General features: G+C 32.9%; 1 protein-coding gene across 2 annotated transcripts; it reads left to right on the top strand.

The window, feature by feature from the left end:
• Positions 1–8,284: 8,284 nt before the first annotated feature.
• Positions 8,285–18,111, top strand: LOC133313200 (UMP-CMP kinase 3-like). 2 transcript variants are annotated; one of them, XR_009751785.1, is made up of 10 exons: positions 8,285–8,423; positions 9,298–9,351; positions 9,727–9,778; positions 10,801–10,918; positions 12,570–12,726; positions 13,455–13,535; positions 15,589–15,696; positions 15,787–15,858; positions 17,037–17,103; positions 17,948–18,111. XR_009751785.1 is itself a non-coding variant. In XM_061514534.1 (10 exons), exons 2-9 carry the CDS (start codon positions 9,322–9,324, stop codon positions 17,043–17,045), a joined length of 627 nt encoding a protein of 208 aa, XP_061370518.1. In that variant the 5' UTR covers positions 8,285–8,423; positions 9,298–9,321; the 3' UTR covers positions 17,046–17,082; positions 17,948–18,111. The 2 variants fall into 2 exon arrangements, 1 of the variants encoding a protein (XP_061370518.1); XM_061514534.1 differs by having other exon boundaries at positions 17,037–17,082.

The following is an 18,111-nucleotide window of genomic DNA, read 5'->3' as shown; positions in this document are numbered from 1 at the left end:
TTTCATGCTGGAAATTAAGAGGTAAAAGTTGCAACGTGAATGGTAAAAGATCCCATTTTTTATTTATTTTTTTCATATGATGCATTTCACTGTATTTTGGTGTTGAAACCTTTTATCACGCTTCTAATTAGCGAGATCAATAAATTTTACTGATTAGGGCGATGGAAGATTAGAAGTTCTACATATAATTTTTCCAATTCATATTGAGATTTATATCTTTTTCAAAATTGTTATTTAAGCTCTAAATACCCTTCCAAGTGGGAAGGCATCAATTCTTTTTGGGTGTACCTTTCGGATCTATGTCGAGGCACTCTGTCTGGACAATATGACAAGCTCCGTAATACTTTTAGATATTCAATTGTTCAGATGCTAAGTGCTAAAAGTAAAGATTCTTATGTAAAATTGATAATAAAAGGCAGATGAATTGTGATTATCTCACGTCTTGAATCATCCTAGCTGCGACTGTAATTTTGGTATATTATTAGGTGGATGATGTTGGTGCTAAATTGTTGTTTTAAAAGCTATTAGGTCTTATGATGCACCATGTAACACCTCGTGTTAACCCGGTTTGTTAACATGTCATCGTATTAAGCCACGCTTAATATAAAAATGTGGAATAACTTTTTCTGTTCAATTATGACGTCATTATACTTAGCCAAGTTGATTATTAAAATCCAATTACAAAATATCGCCTGTATGTGATTGCAATCCAACAACTAACTGAAATACCTTATAACATAGACGTGAGTATCTAAGTCACAGATCTACAACACGTAGTCCGGACAATATCCTGATACATTATTAATTACAACTAGAACAGCTAAACATAAAGTCAAGTCAATGTGGCATGGACAATCCCCATGCTCACCAAATAAGGCAACAAAGCCCCACAGCAGTCTCAACAATAACATCATGAAGCTAAAAGCATAAAAGGCAACAGTCAATATCCTGCATCCAACATAAGCAGCATAACAGCATATAATCAGCTAAGCTCCTGCTTCCTGCCGCTAGAGATCTCAACCCCCGCATTACCTGAACCTGAAATATGTGCCCCAAACGTGGGGTGAGATCTCTAAAAAGAAATCTCAGTAAGACAAGGGGTCCTCAAGGATCTTCCACCCCAAGCTCACTTACATGTGCAATATAAGTTCAAAAGCATTTAACAGTATAAGTTCCAAAACTATGCAGTGCAACAGATATTCATGCCATGTGTTTTTTAACTATTCTACTGGCCAGAGAAATGCAGGATGTACGTCTACAACCCCACAATAAGTACAAGGAACACCGCTTGCACCTCACCTACAGCCTCACCATCTTGTATGTCTCCACATACTCAGGCTTACCGTATAGGTGGAACGCCACATGCATATCATAAAGGCACTCGCATTTATCAAAACAATACATGAAAACAACATCATGCATATAAACCATCCCCCTATGGGACATGGTGGAACCAACAATGGCTAAACCGAGAAAACGAAAGCTTACCTCTTAAGCAATACGTCCAAACCAAGAGCTCACACTAGCTCAAGCCCACAAACAGCACAATCACAATCTGTTCATACAGTAAATAATCATCAATAACCATTACTCCAGGTTACATTAAGTGATCAAGGCTTTCCATCTCATTTTAAGTTATTTTAGGCAGTTTCTGCAGGAGGTATTCGAATACTCCTTGATGAGTATTCGAATACTCCTGCTCTCCAGAAAGTATTCGACTACTTTCACTGAAGTATTCGATTACCACATAGTATTTGAATACCCACACCCCAGTATTCGAATATTACCCAGTATTTGACTACTTCTTCAAGGTATCCGGATATTTTTCTTCCCAGAAAAGTATCATAATACTCCAGCAAGGAGTATTCGATTACCAGTGAACAAGTATTCGAATACTACACGAAAAGTATTCGAATACTTTTTCACCAGAATGCAGAAATACGAACAGAGGTATGCATAATCCCATTTTTAAGGGAATGCGATTGGGAGCCCAATGACTCCCTAAACAGATGTTCATTAACATGTTATGAACTCATAAACACACTCCTTTACTCAAATGGTTAAAGTTTCTCTTTTTAACCGATTAAACAAGCTTTAAACATCAAAATGGCAAAGAGGTGGTCATGGCTCACCTCAAAAGCTCCAAACTCAGAAAATGAGAGTGACTTAGAGCACTCACAATAACACCAAGCTACTGACTTCAAAAGCCCATGAATTTGACCATCAAAGTTTGGATCTTTGCTACCAAGAAAGCTCCTTGGAGTCTAGAAATGGTAAGAACAAGGTCCTCACTCTCTCAAACAAGGTGGACAGCAACAAACACCCTCCTCACAAGGCTGACACTCAAAATAATTCACCAAGCTTCCTCACAATGATAACTACAAGGTGTTTACAAGTCTTTATGTGAATAAATCTAAGGAAAAATGTGAGTTCTTGGCCCTCAAACAAGCACAAGGGTCCAAGCTTCAAGGGAAGGGACAATGGCTAAAGAGAATCAGCACTCAAGACACTCACGTAGCAGTCAAATTATGGCCTAGGGTTTTGTGCATTATAGCTTAAATAGGTCCACTTAAAATAACACACAGTATTAACATTAATAGCTACGCTTAGCATTTTAATCTCAAACTTTAGATTCCGAACCTAGCCATTATTCTAGGATTTATCACATTTTTATATTATTTTTCGCAGTACCTTTTCGGTACGCGCTTTTCCATAGCTAGTATCAGTTCTGGCACCAGTTCTCATTATTTTAACTTGAAACTTGAAATCACAGTCCTACATATTATTTTAGGAATATTCCCACACTTATTATAATTTCACGGGATACTTCATCGGTACGCATCTATACTGAGTAGCAAAACCGGTATCTGCACTTTTCGTCAGAAAAGTGACTTTCAGCATTATTAATCACTTACCAATATTATTTAAGCCTTCTCATAATTATTAGGGTCAATTACGAAATTATTTCCTAATTTCACATAATTAATTAATTAACTTCCTTAATTAACGGTGCGGGTTCTTACACACCAGGTTGTTATTATATGGGAGTTTGAGACATAATGATACCATATTTGATGTATGATGATTTTTTGACAAACCATAAAATTTTCTTGGCTTTAAGACACTTGAGAGAAATTTGAGGACTAACAAAGAAAATAGCAGTTTTATTGTTATTGGATCACATTGATATTATATTTTCTTGTTACATTCCACACTAATGACTAGTCGAAAGGGTCAAATGACATTGTGACTATGGAAAGTCTTATATCAATGAAGGATGTAATCACAGCCTGATTCATTGTTATTTGACTTTTGTTGGATGGAGTCATATTCAAATATCGCACCTTGAGTCATGTGTTTTTTCTTAAAATGCGGCCACATTATAAAATTAATCCTTAAACCGAGAGTCGTTTTCATATACTTATTTTTTTAAAAATTAAAATTATACAATTGATTTTGCCCAAAAGGAAGAATGTTAAATTTTTTTTATTTATTATGGGCCACAATCAATTGCATTTATTTTCTTCTTTTTATAAAAATGGGTTAAGTCGTGATCCATATGGGTGCATTATAAAGCCTATTTAATTAAGCGATCCTTTGATTTGGGCTTGGATATTTGTAACATTGATTAGTGTAGGTAATAGTATAGGCTTATATCATAGGCCCATGATGGAAGGGGACTAGGGTTAATAAGTTTGGTTAAGTCCCCTCTGTATTCATAGTATGTTGGAAAACATTCACGCCACAACTTGCCCCATCAAAAGTTGTGAACAAGGAGTTATGTGAATTGTAGAGGAACATCCTGGTCCTTCAACCTTTGCAGGAATACCGGAGCAAACACTACAACTAAGATATCAAAAATCATGTTATCAACAAGTAAGCCTAAACCATTTTGGTGTTTTAACTTCATATAATCATATTTTGTAATTTCTTACACAACAAAGATAAGCATCACTTTAAGAAATCAAGAAACTTATCGTCGTTATGACACAATATGATACAACACAAATTTGATACGAATATTGATATAGTTAATATGAGCAAGACATGAATTTTAAAATGAGTTAAAACCTTCGACAAGAACACAACCTATTTATTTTGCGAATTGACACAACACAACATTAATAATCTGTAACCTCAGATAGTATCGTTTATTATGTGGGTTGACATGACACGATAAGACATGAATAACCTGTATACTAAATGTTACTTTCACCAATAACATTTTGATTAAAGTATAGATTAAGTCCATGCACATAATCATTTTGATCATAATAACATGATGAGTGGAGTGTGTGTATAATGGTAGTAAGATAGTAGTATTTCGAAAGTGTGTTCATGTGAGGTTGGAGAGAGCTTACTTGAAGGTGAGAGAGTTTGGGTAAGACTCGAACTTTTTGATAAATATGGCTCATTTCGTATTTGAATTAGGATTGCCTTAGGTCTTTATCTTGTAGATCCTGTGAAACCCATTATGTGGGTACAAAACAGTTGCCTCCTAGTCTAACAGTATGAGAGTTCGGACTACCAGACTGCAATGCTCCATCATCTTGTAACAATAACTAGCCTTCTCAATGATGAAGACAATCTTCTCCTTATCTCTAGGGTGCATTAGAATGTAGTTGTAGTATGAGTAGGCGCCCATGAAGGATAAGAGGCGAAACATGGAAGAGTTGTCAACGAGCTAGTCTATGTTGGCATGGGATATAAATCTTTGGGGGCAAGTCCTATTGAGGTCGATAGAGTCTATACAGACACACAACTTGCCACTTTCTTTCTTCACCAGGACAATGTTTGAGAATCAGGTGGTGTATTATTTTTCAGATGAAGTTGGCATCCAAGACTTCCTTCACATTTTCCTTTACTACATTCCTGTACCATATAAAAGGGCATATATTTTAATCTAATTATTTAAATACAATTTTTCTCATCCCTACTGGTCGTATTTCATAACCATAAATACCAAGTCACATATTGAACTTGTATATTCACATTAAAATAATTTTAAGATTTATTAGGTGCTCTAAATCTTTTAATATAATGACTTAAGTGAATCAACATATGACCCTTAATTATATTATCCAACATGTCTTCACCTAATAATTTGAACTTTTAAAAGAAAATTATTCCAGAATACTTACATCAATAATAGCAAATACTATGCATGAAAGTTAAGGAAGCACTAGTAAGTATAAAAACATAATATAAATATATTAAGAATATCATGACAGATGTAAAAGATAAAATAACAATTAACTAAGGGTTAAAGTTTTCTTATGTGACTGCAAGTAAAAATAATTTGCAGCATACACAAAAAACCTTACATCACATCACTCCATTTTCTTTTTTCTTTTTTTTAATCAATTGTAGACCCCACCATTGATTGTGTGTGCTGCAAAAAAGTTTTACTTTGCACAACATAAGAAAACTTTAACCCATTAACTAATGGAAAACCATGCTTCTTAGAGTTGACACATATTTTTTCTCTAGCATTTTCTTTGAATATGTGAACTTGTTAGATGTATCCCATGGAGGATAAAGTAGATTATGTAAAAGTGACAATCTCAGTTAATATTATGAAGTATAACTCAATGGAGGTCAACATGAAGTCTAAGGCTAACTCAGAACCAAGAGAGAGGTGTAAGGGCTAATTTATGGCTAGTGAGGAGTGACTTTTGCAAACTAATGATATGAAGAGCAATGGTGAAGAAAATGACACCTCATTGGACGAGTGGGGGTATTTATAGTGAGAAGAGAGATTCCCAAGGATGGGAATGATGATGTCATAAATTTTTCCATCTCTATAAGTGACACTAATTGTCGAACTCGCGCAAATTAATTAAATCAAGTTTATTAAAATTTTGTAGCAAAGTTCAAATCCGAGTAATCTCTCAAGGAAATTTTAAGGGTTTAAATCGCTAATTAAAAATTAAAAGGGAGATTTTTGTTCGATTAAATTTGAAATAAAATATACTGTAAATTGGGATTTAAAAATGAGATTTAAAACAACCAACCCAGAGTTGGAATTCTATAGACATTCGTCATTGGAAAAATAATAATTATCGATTTCATGGTTGATCCTAAACGAATCGAAATCCCTGTATTTGTTTAGGAAACTTCTCTAGTCAATCACCTAGCGTTTGATCAAATACGACACGTCTACTCATGTGATCGCAAAGTTTCAGCCCGTTCGACTTAGGGTCATTAGGTTAATCAACCTAGTCATTAAATCTAACTATTAATCTCTTCCCAAGGACGCAATCGTTTATCTCAAATTCAACATCCACAATATCACGATGCTAAATCTGAGTTAGAACGAGGAATTAATCTCTTCCCAAGTGTATTTTAATTCCTTGTTGCTTCAACTTTGAGGAATTTTATTATTCGTGTAGAGAAATTATTTTGTAAAGATTTTATACATGCCACTCTTATTACAAATTTATGTTTAGCATCTTATTACTCTATTAATTATATAAATAATTATAATCTCGGTTTGAAATTTTCAATAAGGTTCTACCAAAAAAAAAAAAATTCAATAAGATTATATTACACAAGTTGAAATTCTAACCTAAACCATGAAAGCAAGAACTAGGAGCACTTAAGCCAAAAATTAAAAAAAAAAAAACAAAAACAAAAAAAGCTAGATATTTCTAATGTCTTTATTTTTTTTTTCAAACTTTACGTGTTGAGATATATAGTCTCACATTGGTTGAAGAGCAATTAATGTGGAGTTTATAAGGGGGAGCACACCTCTTTTCCATGTACCTCTGTCATTACATATTAAAACTTTCTAATTTTATGTAAAAGTTTAATTTAATACATTGTCAATATAATATTTTTGCTACTATTTAATTATGTATTATGATATTATTTAATAAATTTGACATTTCATATGTTGATTCTTCAAGCAAAAGAAGCATTTTGTTTGGTAAACACCCACTTACACTCAAAGCTAGTAGATTTGTTTAGAAACCTACAACATTCAACTTGATTGCGCCGAGTCAATAATGCAATAACATCATGAATTGTTATTGAGCAAATGTTATATTTATCAATGAATTAATGATGTCTTAACATTTTTATTAACTTAATGCACTTAAATTATACACACTAAACATTTAATTCTCTAGATGTTCTATTTACACATTACTTTATAAAAGACAAACTTAATTTTTTTTAATAAAAGTTAAATATAATATTTTTCTATAAAATAAGATAATTTTATCTTTTCTACATAAATGAAAGTGGTTGAATTGAATTTTTTAACTTTATCTTTTCTACACATGAAACTGGTTGAATTAATTTTTTTTTTCTCTTCCTCTTTTTTTTTTCTCATAGGATTCTATTCACTTTGAGACAATTTTTTAAATTTATTTTACAAAATAAACCTTATTAAAGGGTTTTCTTATTTTTTATTCTGAAAATTAAAAAAAGTATTTTTCAAAATAAATTTCAATTAGGCATATGTTGCTCGATGAGAAATGTTAACCTCTAAAAAACAAAATGTACAAATTTAAATATAATAAGAATTATTATTAAGGAAATGTTTGTTATTTTAAATGACATAAAGTTATGTCATTTTAAGAGAGATAGACACAAAATAATATTTTTTATTTAAAATTTAAATTAAAAAAAATCACTCACTTTCTCCCTCATGATTTTTGTTTTTTGTGTCTATCTCTCTCCTAAAATGACATAACTCATGTTATTTAAAATGACAAATATCAAACCCTTATTATTAATATAAGAATCTTCCAAATCGTTCTTTGGCAAATCTTTGGTGCATCAGATGTATTCAATTTGATATATCTTCTTTTCATATTTAAATTTTTTTTACCATTTTTTTTAAAAAAATTCGTCATATTGAATTTTTTTCCTTTTTTTTAAAATAGTATTATTTGGATCCTCTCGTGTAAGAAAAATAATAAGATCATGTGAAAAATTATAATCATACAAAAATGAATCAATGACAAAAAAAAAGAAAAAAATATATTAAAATAAATAATTACAAAATTATAAATATTAATTCACCTTTATTTTATATAATCTTTGTACGTGATGATATCATATTTTTTTGCACAGAATTCAAAAAGTATATTTAATTAAATATATGTGATGCACCCAAGATTTATTGGCTTCCCACCTCGTCGGTGAATCACAGTCACAAGTCATACCCGAGAAAAGTGTGCATCGTAGCCGTTACATTCACGCAAGCACGGAAAATTACTTTCCCATATTGCCCCTACCCAACTAAAAACGATTTTCATCGTTCATCAACCTTATTACTCTTTCTTCAAACTCTATAAATACAAAGAGAGAGAGCGTCACAATCCCCACAATCAAAGCACTTCAAATTCTTTTCCACTATTCTCGCATCTCTGTCTCCTATTTCTCCTCATTTCTCTGTTCTTCTTCGCGCGAAGGTAAAGCACTCTCTGAATCTTCTTTGAATTCCGCTTGAACTCTTCGAATTTTTCCGAGATCTGACTAAACTGATCTTCGATCTGTGTTTTTCTCTTTTGAATTACTTGCATTTCTTGATTCGTCGAGCATTGGCTCGATTTTTTATCATGCCGTGTCTGAAAAATTTTAGCTGATTTTTAAATTCGGTTGCAATTGATTAGCGGATTTGTGATCTCACTTTCAGTGTTGCATTAGCGGTTGTTGATCTCACTGGTTGATGGAAATAATGGTTCTTCTAGTTGTTGTTAGTTAATTTCTCGTGTATTTCATCGAAATTGTCTCGCTTTTAGTATCCGACGCGGTGTTTTGGCAACTTTTAATTAGATCTAAGTTTTAATGACAGTTTTGGTTAATAATATTTACTTGAACGAAATTGAGTGAGTTTTAATGAAGAATGTTCTGAGAGTATTACGCTCCTGCCTTGATCTGTTGAACAGTGAATGACAGTTGTGAATCAGCTGAATTTTCGGTGAACAGATCAACTATGTATGCAAGTGAGGATTTATGTATAAGATCAAATTCGTCTGCGCTGCTCCTTCTTTTTTTTTATAGCAAGTATACCCATGATTTTATGGATCAAGTATGATTTTTTAATAAATTTATTAGGTTTAGGTTCCCTTATCAAATTTGTGCTTTGACATTAGTGAAATGGTTGCTTTGACATATGGCATTGTAGCTTATTAATATGATGATTTTCTGGAATATTTCATTGAGTAGTGTGACTGAATGAGTATACCTATATACATACTTGATTCTTTGCTATAAATAATTTGTCTTTTGAGTCATCATTCTATTAGCTTGTCATTTTTTTTTTATTTTTTTTTTTTTTTGTAGATAAACACAGTTTAGTTGCTACTCATGGGAACTGTTGTTGAAGCTGCAAAAAAGGTATTCATGGTTATTTCACATATGGACTTGCTTCTAGCATTTTTGCATTTTGACTGGTTCTTTTGAAAATCTGATTGAAGTGAATATTTTTCATGATTCTTTTACTGTCGTACAGAATTTGAAGGTTTAGTCTTTGAAAATATATTTTTCCTTGACTGGGCAATGTGCTGTACATAAAGCTGTACGATATGTTAGTGCTATATGTCCAGCAATATATATATATATATATATATATATATATATATATATATATTGCAATCAATATGAGCTTTAAACTTTGTTGCGAGCCATTTTATTTTGTGTTGTTGAGATCATATCATCTTTCATGCAGTATAAATTTTAACTCTTTTCTTTCTTTTTAATCCTTCATTGTAGGATGGAAATGGAAGCATCCTAGAGAAAAAACCTACAGTTATTTTTGTGTTAGGTGAGCCCTGATTGATTGCATTCAAGTCAAGGATATCCATTGTCATCTTCCCTCTGAATAAGCTTTTGATAAAATCCTGATGCACTTTGAATTTGTTTCACATTGTTCAAGATTACCCTAGCTCACTGTAATTCTGTGTCATATCTTCCCCGTTTTGTATTCATAAATAATAGGTCTATTGAGAAGATCATGTCGTACTTACCTCAAGATCCTAATAAAATACTGAGTATATTTATTCTTTAGTAGAATTATATAATCTGACTCACTTAATAATTATAATGGGGAACTTGTGTTGTCTCTTCAATACCTTTCTTTTATCGTTATTGTTGCCAACTTTTTGAACCACGATGACAACCTATACCTTTCATGCATACATTCATCTAGACTTATGTAATTTGGCACCATGGCATGGATTATTTTTTATTTATTTTTGGGGGTCAGGGGGATTGTTGTGAACTTCTATCAAACAGGTATTTTAATCCCTTGAAAATACTTTCTTCATTGTTTCAGTTTATTCATGACAAGCTGTTTTGCAACTATAACCTGAATCTGCAGTTAATTTTGCTGCAGAAAACTGTTTACTTTCTAAACATAAAATTTGGCTGATGATTTTGGAATTACGTTACTAAGTTGATTATTTAAATACCCTGATTTTTTTTCTTTCACCTTGGAAAAGGAAAATATCAAAGAAATAGAGTGCTATTGAGATTTGTTATCATACACGTATGTTCTAGTAATTCCTTTTAAAATGATAAATCACAACCCAGGAATCTTGGTAGCTTGACGCTGATTCTGACATAGTTGAAACCTGTATTAATTTTTATAAATTACCAGCTATTACTAATTTCACTTAAGGCTTAGCTTTTATCATTTACCATATAACACAATAATTTTCTTTTTCTGTTCCTTTTCCTTTTGGAGAGTGTATTTATTTACCCATTTATGTCTGTAATGTGTTTATTGGAATTTATAGTGGACTTTTTCTGAATTCTAAGTTGATTATTCATCTGATAATGATACAGGTGGCCCAGGCAGTGGAAAGGGTACTCAATGTGCAAACATTGTGCAAAATTTTGGGTATACTCACCTCAGTGCCGGTGATCTTCTGCGAGCAGAAATTAAATCTGGTTCTGAAAATGGGTATGGATTATATGCTTCATCTTAATCTATTATAGTCCTGTTGTATTGACTGTTTATAGTCTCTCCTGTCTCTATTAAAAAACAAGTGACAAGTTCAATTGGGAGTGCACTTTCATTTTATTTTATTTTTTTAAAATAATGCTTATATAGCAGAACCTACATCATGTATGATTGTGACATTTATTATCTGAATAAATCTCATAAGAAATGGAGTACAGCATTATAAAGAGAAATTTCAGTAAAATTATATTTTTGTATCTCATAAAATACAACTCAAAATTGTGGGTTCTAGGAATCTAAATTTGAAAATAGTTTCCATTGTACTTGTATATTTTTTCTCAGAGAAGTGTAATATTTTTCATAAACTCCAAAGGATCATTTGTAGTAAATTCAAGTTTATGTTGGCTATGCTAATTTTGCTATGGGACATGATATAAATTTTGTATGTATTATACTATGATGGTAGATCCACTTTTCTGTGGGATGTGGGGGTAGGGTAGGGTGGGTTAGTCTCTCAATAGTCAATAGCTTGTTGCCTTTCTAGGTGGACATGTGCTGCAGTTCTTTCCTGTATTTGTTCTTGTTCCTGCTTACTTGATTGCAATGGTATCTAGCTTTGCACAAATTCAATTTCATGGAAGATTTTTCCGTTGTGTGAAGAAGGATTGGTGGAGATCTTTTTTGTTTGCACTAATTTTTTGGAGCAGCTGGCTAGAGACTAGAGTATCATGGTAGAGTTATAGACTGGAATATCTTATATTCTTATTAGCTTTTAGGGGATATGTTTTTCAGTAGGTTGCATCTCGTAGTGTTCTTCATAGGTAATGGTGTAGAGTGCACACTCTTGATGGTATTCGAATTACAATCAAACGGAATTTTCCGCTAATGACTTTATGCCCTAATTAATGGATAATTTTGAAAACAGTGATTTATCTCATCGATAATCTTACATTTTTTGTTTCTCTAAGTATGACTTCTTGTCTCCTTATACAATTCTTTTACTCATAATGACTTGTTCTTCTTCTCTTATAAAATTATAAAAATAAATAAATAAATTAGAGAAAAGGGATAGAAGGGGAGTGAATGTCAAAGGTGAGATCTTGAAGAAATCATAAGTTTGGAGCTCCCCCTTTTTCTGAAAGAAGAACCAATATTAGTAAACCACTCATTTCTTTCATTTCAAGTTAGTGTGGATGCACTAGTAATAGTAAATTTTTCTTCTGTCCAAATTGATTGATATGCATTTGGATTTAAATTTCACATTTTGCTTTGACTTCGTTTGATCATATTGAAGGGGCAAATTGCCCAGGGTAGTGGACGGACTAGTGCGTATAATATCAAAATACATGTCCAATTGGCTTTCCCTTTTTCATGCTAAAAAGAGGTGCAGATTATCCCATTGTGTTGGTGCTAGATCATCTAATCATGTCCATGTTTTGGGAATATCTAATTATATCTAGTATTTTCTTTCACATTGCTTACCAAATTCTAATTGTATTCGGTAGAAAGTATATGTATTTTCTCATATTAGCTATTGTGTTTGCCTTTCCAATTTCAACTGCGAGCACTGATGTTAGTCTACTATCTTGTATTGGGTTTAAATTGTTAATATCTTTTAGCATTTACACATTACATTTCTGATGTTTGACAGTACAATGATTCAGAATATGATTAAAGAAGGAAAAATTGTTCCCTCTGAGGTAACAATTAAGCTTTTGCAACGAGCAATACAGGAATGTGGAAATGACAAATTTCTTATTGATGGTTTTCCTCGCAATGAGGAAAATCGTGCAGCATTTGAGAATGTGGTAATTGCTATTTTCATTAAATAGAACTTTTTCATTTCTAGTTGTTTCCAGCAGTGTTGATAAACTGGACCGGCTCGGCCAGGTCGACCCGAGAACCGGTAAACCGGTCATATAATCGGTTCGGGTAAAGCAGCAGATCGGTCAAACATTGGAATCGGTGCTAACCGGTGCAACCCGGCCGGTTTTGATGAAAACCAGTGATTCGGTGGGTTCAACCGATGACCCGACCTGGTTCATAAAAGAAAAAAATTTCAAAAAAAAAAAAATCATAAATGATATCATTTTTTTTAAATTCACAAATGGTTTTTTTTTTTTTAAATATTTGAGTATTTTTTGCTTATTGACTTATATAGGTTATGTACCTACAACACTAATATTATCTTAGTTATGTACTATGCAAGGAATTTTGATTTAATTTATAGCTAGAGATATTGTCTATTGAACATAAAGCACCATATGTTTGTTTGATCCTTTGTTGGATAATTATGTGTTATTTATTATTTTTCATATTAAAATATTAGAAATTGGTATTATTTTTTTATAGGTATTTGAGTATATTTATAATTTTTTTAATATAAATTATAGATTTGTATATTCTTATCGAGTCATGTGGTTGAACCAGTGACCCAGTACCTCGATTGGGTCAATGACCGGGCCGAGTTTAGTAGCATTGGTTTCCAGTATAGATAATTATACTATTAATTTCAAAATACATTATGGCTTTGCAGACAGGAATAGAGCCAGCATTTGTCCTGTATTTTGATTGCCCTGAGGAAGAGATGGAGAGGCGACTTCTTAATAGGAACCAGGTTGAGTTTTTTTTTTCATTTATTTAAAAAGTCATGATGGCAGTTTTATAACACTGAATTTATTGAATCAATGGAGGTATAACTTCTTTTTACAAACACTAATACAAGAACAAGACACCAAAAGACCCCAATTCACCCTTAGAACTAACAATCTTAGACTCTATGAGATCCCCAAATCCCTAATATTCACTCAATACATACCTCCCTCACTCCCCACATTTCCCCTTCTTTTATCCTATCCCCTAAGAATATTCTAGAGCTAACTAACTCTCTTCCTTTTCTCTCTCTGTAACAACCACTATACTTTATTACATTTATCCCTCATATTTCAGGCCCATCAATACTCCCCCTCCAAAACTCACCTTGTCTCAAGATGAGGAAAGAAGATAGGTAATATGTGAGAACTTCCACCCGGGTCCATTGTTTGAAGTATCTTGACCCAATTGGCAGCTTCAATTATTGAGCTATATGAATGCCAGAAAACTATAGGATGCCCAAATGTCCACCAAGGTTCTTGGTTTCTTCCCCAAACTTGCGAGCCAAGCATATCCCAGTCTCTCGTCCACCCCCTTAAACTTTTGACAAAGATTTCGTATAGCAGAAATTTTCTTAACATGTGATCTTGCCTTCCTAAAGCAATTCAAACTCGTATTTAACTAATGTGAACTCTTGAATTTCTAACGAAGGAGCTTCGGAGCTCATATTCATACACTAAGGTTGAGTCTTTCTTAAAGATGCTCTACCTTTCCATAGTGCTTTCCCTTTAGAATGCTTTCGGGGAGATCAATGCCCTACATGTCCCTCTCTGCATCCTCCTTGGTTACGCACCTTGTGACTATTGTCCCCTCCTTCTTCGAATAGCCTCTCATTCCCTATCGTTTTGATTGAAGAGCTAGCTTCTAATCTCACCCCATCAAGATTGGGTGACCTAGATGATTTGTGAGGCCCATGACATTAGATTGATCCAAATTCTGGTTATTTACTCCATTTTGGGACAAGGAGAGTGCATTTGTTCCCCCGGGCCCATTGCACCCATCACTACCTTTAGTATTGGGCCTCTCAGCAAATGATGTAGCCCTATTATGCAAAGCTGGGCGTGTATTCAGCCCACTAACTAAACCACCCCCAATGCCCAAGCGCCCCTTCATCGTTCCCAACCTTTCTCTCACTTCTTTCTCTTGTCCTTCTTCGTCTTCTTCTTCTTTGATTTCTGCTTCTTTATCTGCATCTTCTTTTCATTCGCCTTCTTCCTATGTCAATTTCCTAAAACGCGAACCACAACTTCCTCCACCGTTTGTTATCGACTTTGTCCATCCAGCCATCACTTGGGTTCCTACCTCACGCTCCCCTCCATCAACACGTTTACAGCCTCGTTCTTCTACTCCTACATCCCTTTCTTCTCCTGCAGCCACTTCTTCTTCTTCGTTGATTTCTTCTACGGCTGCTTCTTCAATCTCTTTGTTTTTACTTTTCCAAAAAAATATTCTAATCGAGTATTGTGTTCAGAATTGTGCTTCTTCTTGATTTCAAATCTCTGTGTCTCTGTCTTCACTATTGCCTCATCTAACACCTTTTTCAAAATTTCCTTGAGCTCTGAGTTGCTGATTCCTCCCATGGTTGTCATCTCTTCACAAATCTGGACTAGAAACACCTCCGAATCGAAGATGCTCTTATACCAAATAGATGAAACCCAATTTTATAACATTGAATTTATTGAATCAATGGAAGCATAGCCTCTTTTTACAAACACTAATACAAGAACAAGACACCAAAAGACCCTTACTCACCTTTAGAACCAACAACCTTATGCTCTAAGAGATCCCCAAATCCCCAATATTCACTCAATACATGCCTCCCTCACTCCCCGCATTCCCCCTCCTTTTATCCTATTCCCTAAGAATATTCTAGAGCTAACTAACTCTTCCTTTTCTCTCTCTATAACAACCCCTATATTGTTATTACATTTATCCCACATATTTCTGGTCCATCAAATTATTTATCTGTTTCCTTATTCTTTTCGTACTTAAAATAGTTTTTTTTTTCAATTTTAAAGGGAAGAGATGATGACAATATTGAAACAATAAGGAAACGGTTCAAGGTTTTCTTGGAGTCTAGTCTCCCTGTGATTAATTATTATGATGCAAAGCAAAAAGTTCGCAAGGTAATTGGTAGTTGTGTTTCTACCATCTTTTTGTTAAGTTTGTTGGTTGCCTCTTGTACTAAGGGCATAGCATAAATTTTTCTTTCTTAGATTGATGCTGCAAGGCCTATTGAAGAGGTATTCGAGTCAGTCAAAGCAATTTTTGGTCCAAAAAATGAGAAGGTAAATCACTATGTTCGCTTTATGTCAAAACTTTATATGTATAAGTTCGATTTTGTAGCAAAGAGAAAAATTGGAAATCAATGTCATCGTTGTTGATTAGGAATGTATTTATATTGATATTACAATATGTTGTATACTACAATTTGACTAATGTGTAATTCGTGCCTTGCATGAGTATTTTAAGAAATTTAATTTTATATATATTATTAATATATTTTTTTTCTTATGCACGTATTGTAAAGATATAAATGTTTAAAATGAACATTTTTCCCATCTTTTTCTTTATCAGATTTTATTTGTTTTACAATACATTATGGATAGGATTCACATTTAAAAAATAATAATAATAAGGATATCAACAAGATTCCAACAAAAAAAAAATACATAGGAATGTCAATTTTCAATGGGAGAGAAAATACTATTTAAAGAAAGATTATATGGCATTCAAATAGAGATAGTAGCTTAACTTTCAGGAAATAGGACTCAGCTTTAAAGTAAGGGTGGATTATTGTGGTGACTGCTTAATGTGAATGCAGTAACCCTGTTTGCATACCCCTTTCTTGAAAACTTTCAATAGAGAACCAATGGTTGGCTCACAGCCTATGCTTGAGACAATATAAAAGAAAAAAATTATATGGAACATTTTCAGGGGCAAACCAGACTCCTTAACCCTCAAGTGTGAGCTACTTTTCTGATTGTAAACTTTCCTTGTCACCAACTGTTGTAACAATTGTATGAAGCCTAGGTTGTGTATATGTTAATATTGAGAAGAGCAAACTGGCAACCAACTTGATTCTCATGGATATCGACTTGCTATCACACTACTTACTGGCTTAATAAGGAAAGTGCAAATTATGAAAATGGTTTTGGAAACTTAGTTAAATTGGCACGCCCAAGTTTAGACAGAAGTTCAAATAAAATTTTAAATTTCTTGCAATCTGCAGCTCTACCTTTCTTTTTACTCTTTGCATCAATACTTTGTATGACAACCTTTTCATTTGTCTGACGTATGAGAACTTCCTGAGAAGTATAAAGGCAAAGCATCTTGAAAGTATAAGTGATTGAATTTTCACAAAAAAAAAAATGATATATTATGGTTATTAAACATCAATTCAATGGTCTTGCCATTCGAACTGCATACTTTTCCAGGAATTGATGTTTATTTGTGGTATTTGCAGGCTGATTGAGTATGTTCACCCTTGATTTCATGCTGGAAATTAAGAGGTAAAAGTTGCGACATGAATGGTAAAAGATCCCATATATTTTATTTATTTTTTTCATATGATTTCACTTTATTTTGGTGTTGAAACCTTTTATCACGCTTCTAATTAGAGAGACCAACAAATTTTACTGAGTAGGGCGATGGAAGAGTAGAAGTTCTTTCTGAAGGATGGGACAAATTTTACATATCATTTTTCCAATTCTTTATATCTTTTTCAAAATTTCTATTTAAGCTCTAAATACCCTTCCAAGTGGTAAGGCATCAATTCTTTTTGGGTGTACCTTTCGGATCTATGTCGAGGCACTCTGTCTGGACAGCATGACAAGCTCCGTAATACTTTTAGATATTTTATTGTTCAGATGCTAATAGCTAAAAGTAAAGATTCTTCTGTAAAATTGATAACAAAAGGCCGATGAATTGTGGTCATCTCACGTCTTGGATCATCCAAGCTGCGACTGTAATTTTGGTATATTATTAGGTGGATGATGTTGGTGCTGAATTGTTGTTTTAAAAGCTATTAGGTCTATATAATTGCATTATCACGTTTTAAAATTATTTTCTTGTTTGGTCTCTTTTCTCTGTTTTCCTATTAAATTTGTAATTTTTTTGATTGTGTAAAATGCTTTTATTTCGAAGTGTTTCAAACATCATCTTAAACATTTATTACAAATTTTGTTACCTTATCCCCTGATGTAATGTTTTACATTAATAATAGATTAGACTTTTTATTTTAAATGAATAGGGGATGAAATTTTAATTTATATAATTCTTACTCTATTAACGTAACATTGACTCTGTTCAACTGCATATGAACTTAATATATTTTATGTGTGGAGGCTGATATATGTCTTCTTATTGTTTTTTCAGGTCATATATTATTACTATTGGCTGCTTGTTCTGTTACCTCACATTTTGTTACTAAATATAGAAAGTTGTAGTTTATACGTAAGGTTTATACCGCTATATTTAAATATTCTATCTTGTTGACTCATTCATTGATTGCAATAAAGAATTTTGTGTGGGATTATTTG

Source organism: Gastrolobium bilobum, unplaced genomic scaffold (assembly GCF_033153095.1).
Source record: "Gastrolobium bilobum isolate Gb01-03AN ecotype WA unplaced genomic scaffold, APGP_CSIRO_Gbil_v1 utg24468, whole genome shotgun sequence".
NCBI lineage: Eukaryota > Viridiplantae > Streptophyta > Magnoliopsida > Fabales > Fabaceae > Gastrolobium > Gastrolobium bilobum.
The sequence above is the reverse complement of the archived record's forward strand: the minus strand, read 5'-3'. Positions and strand labels throughout refer to the sequence as shown.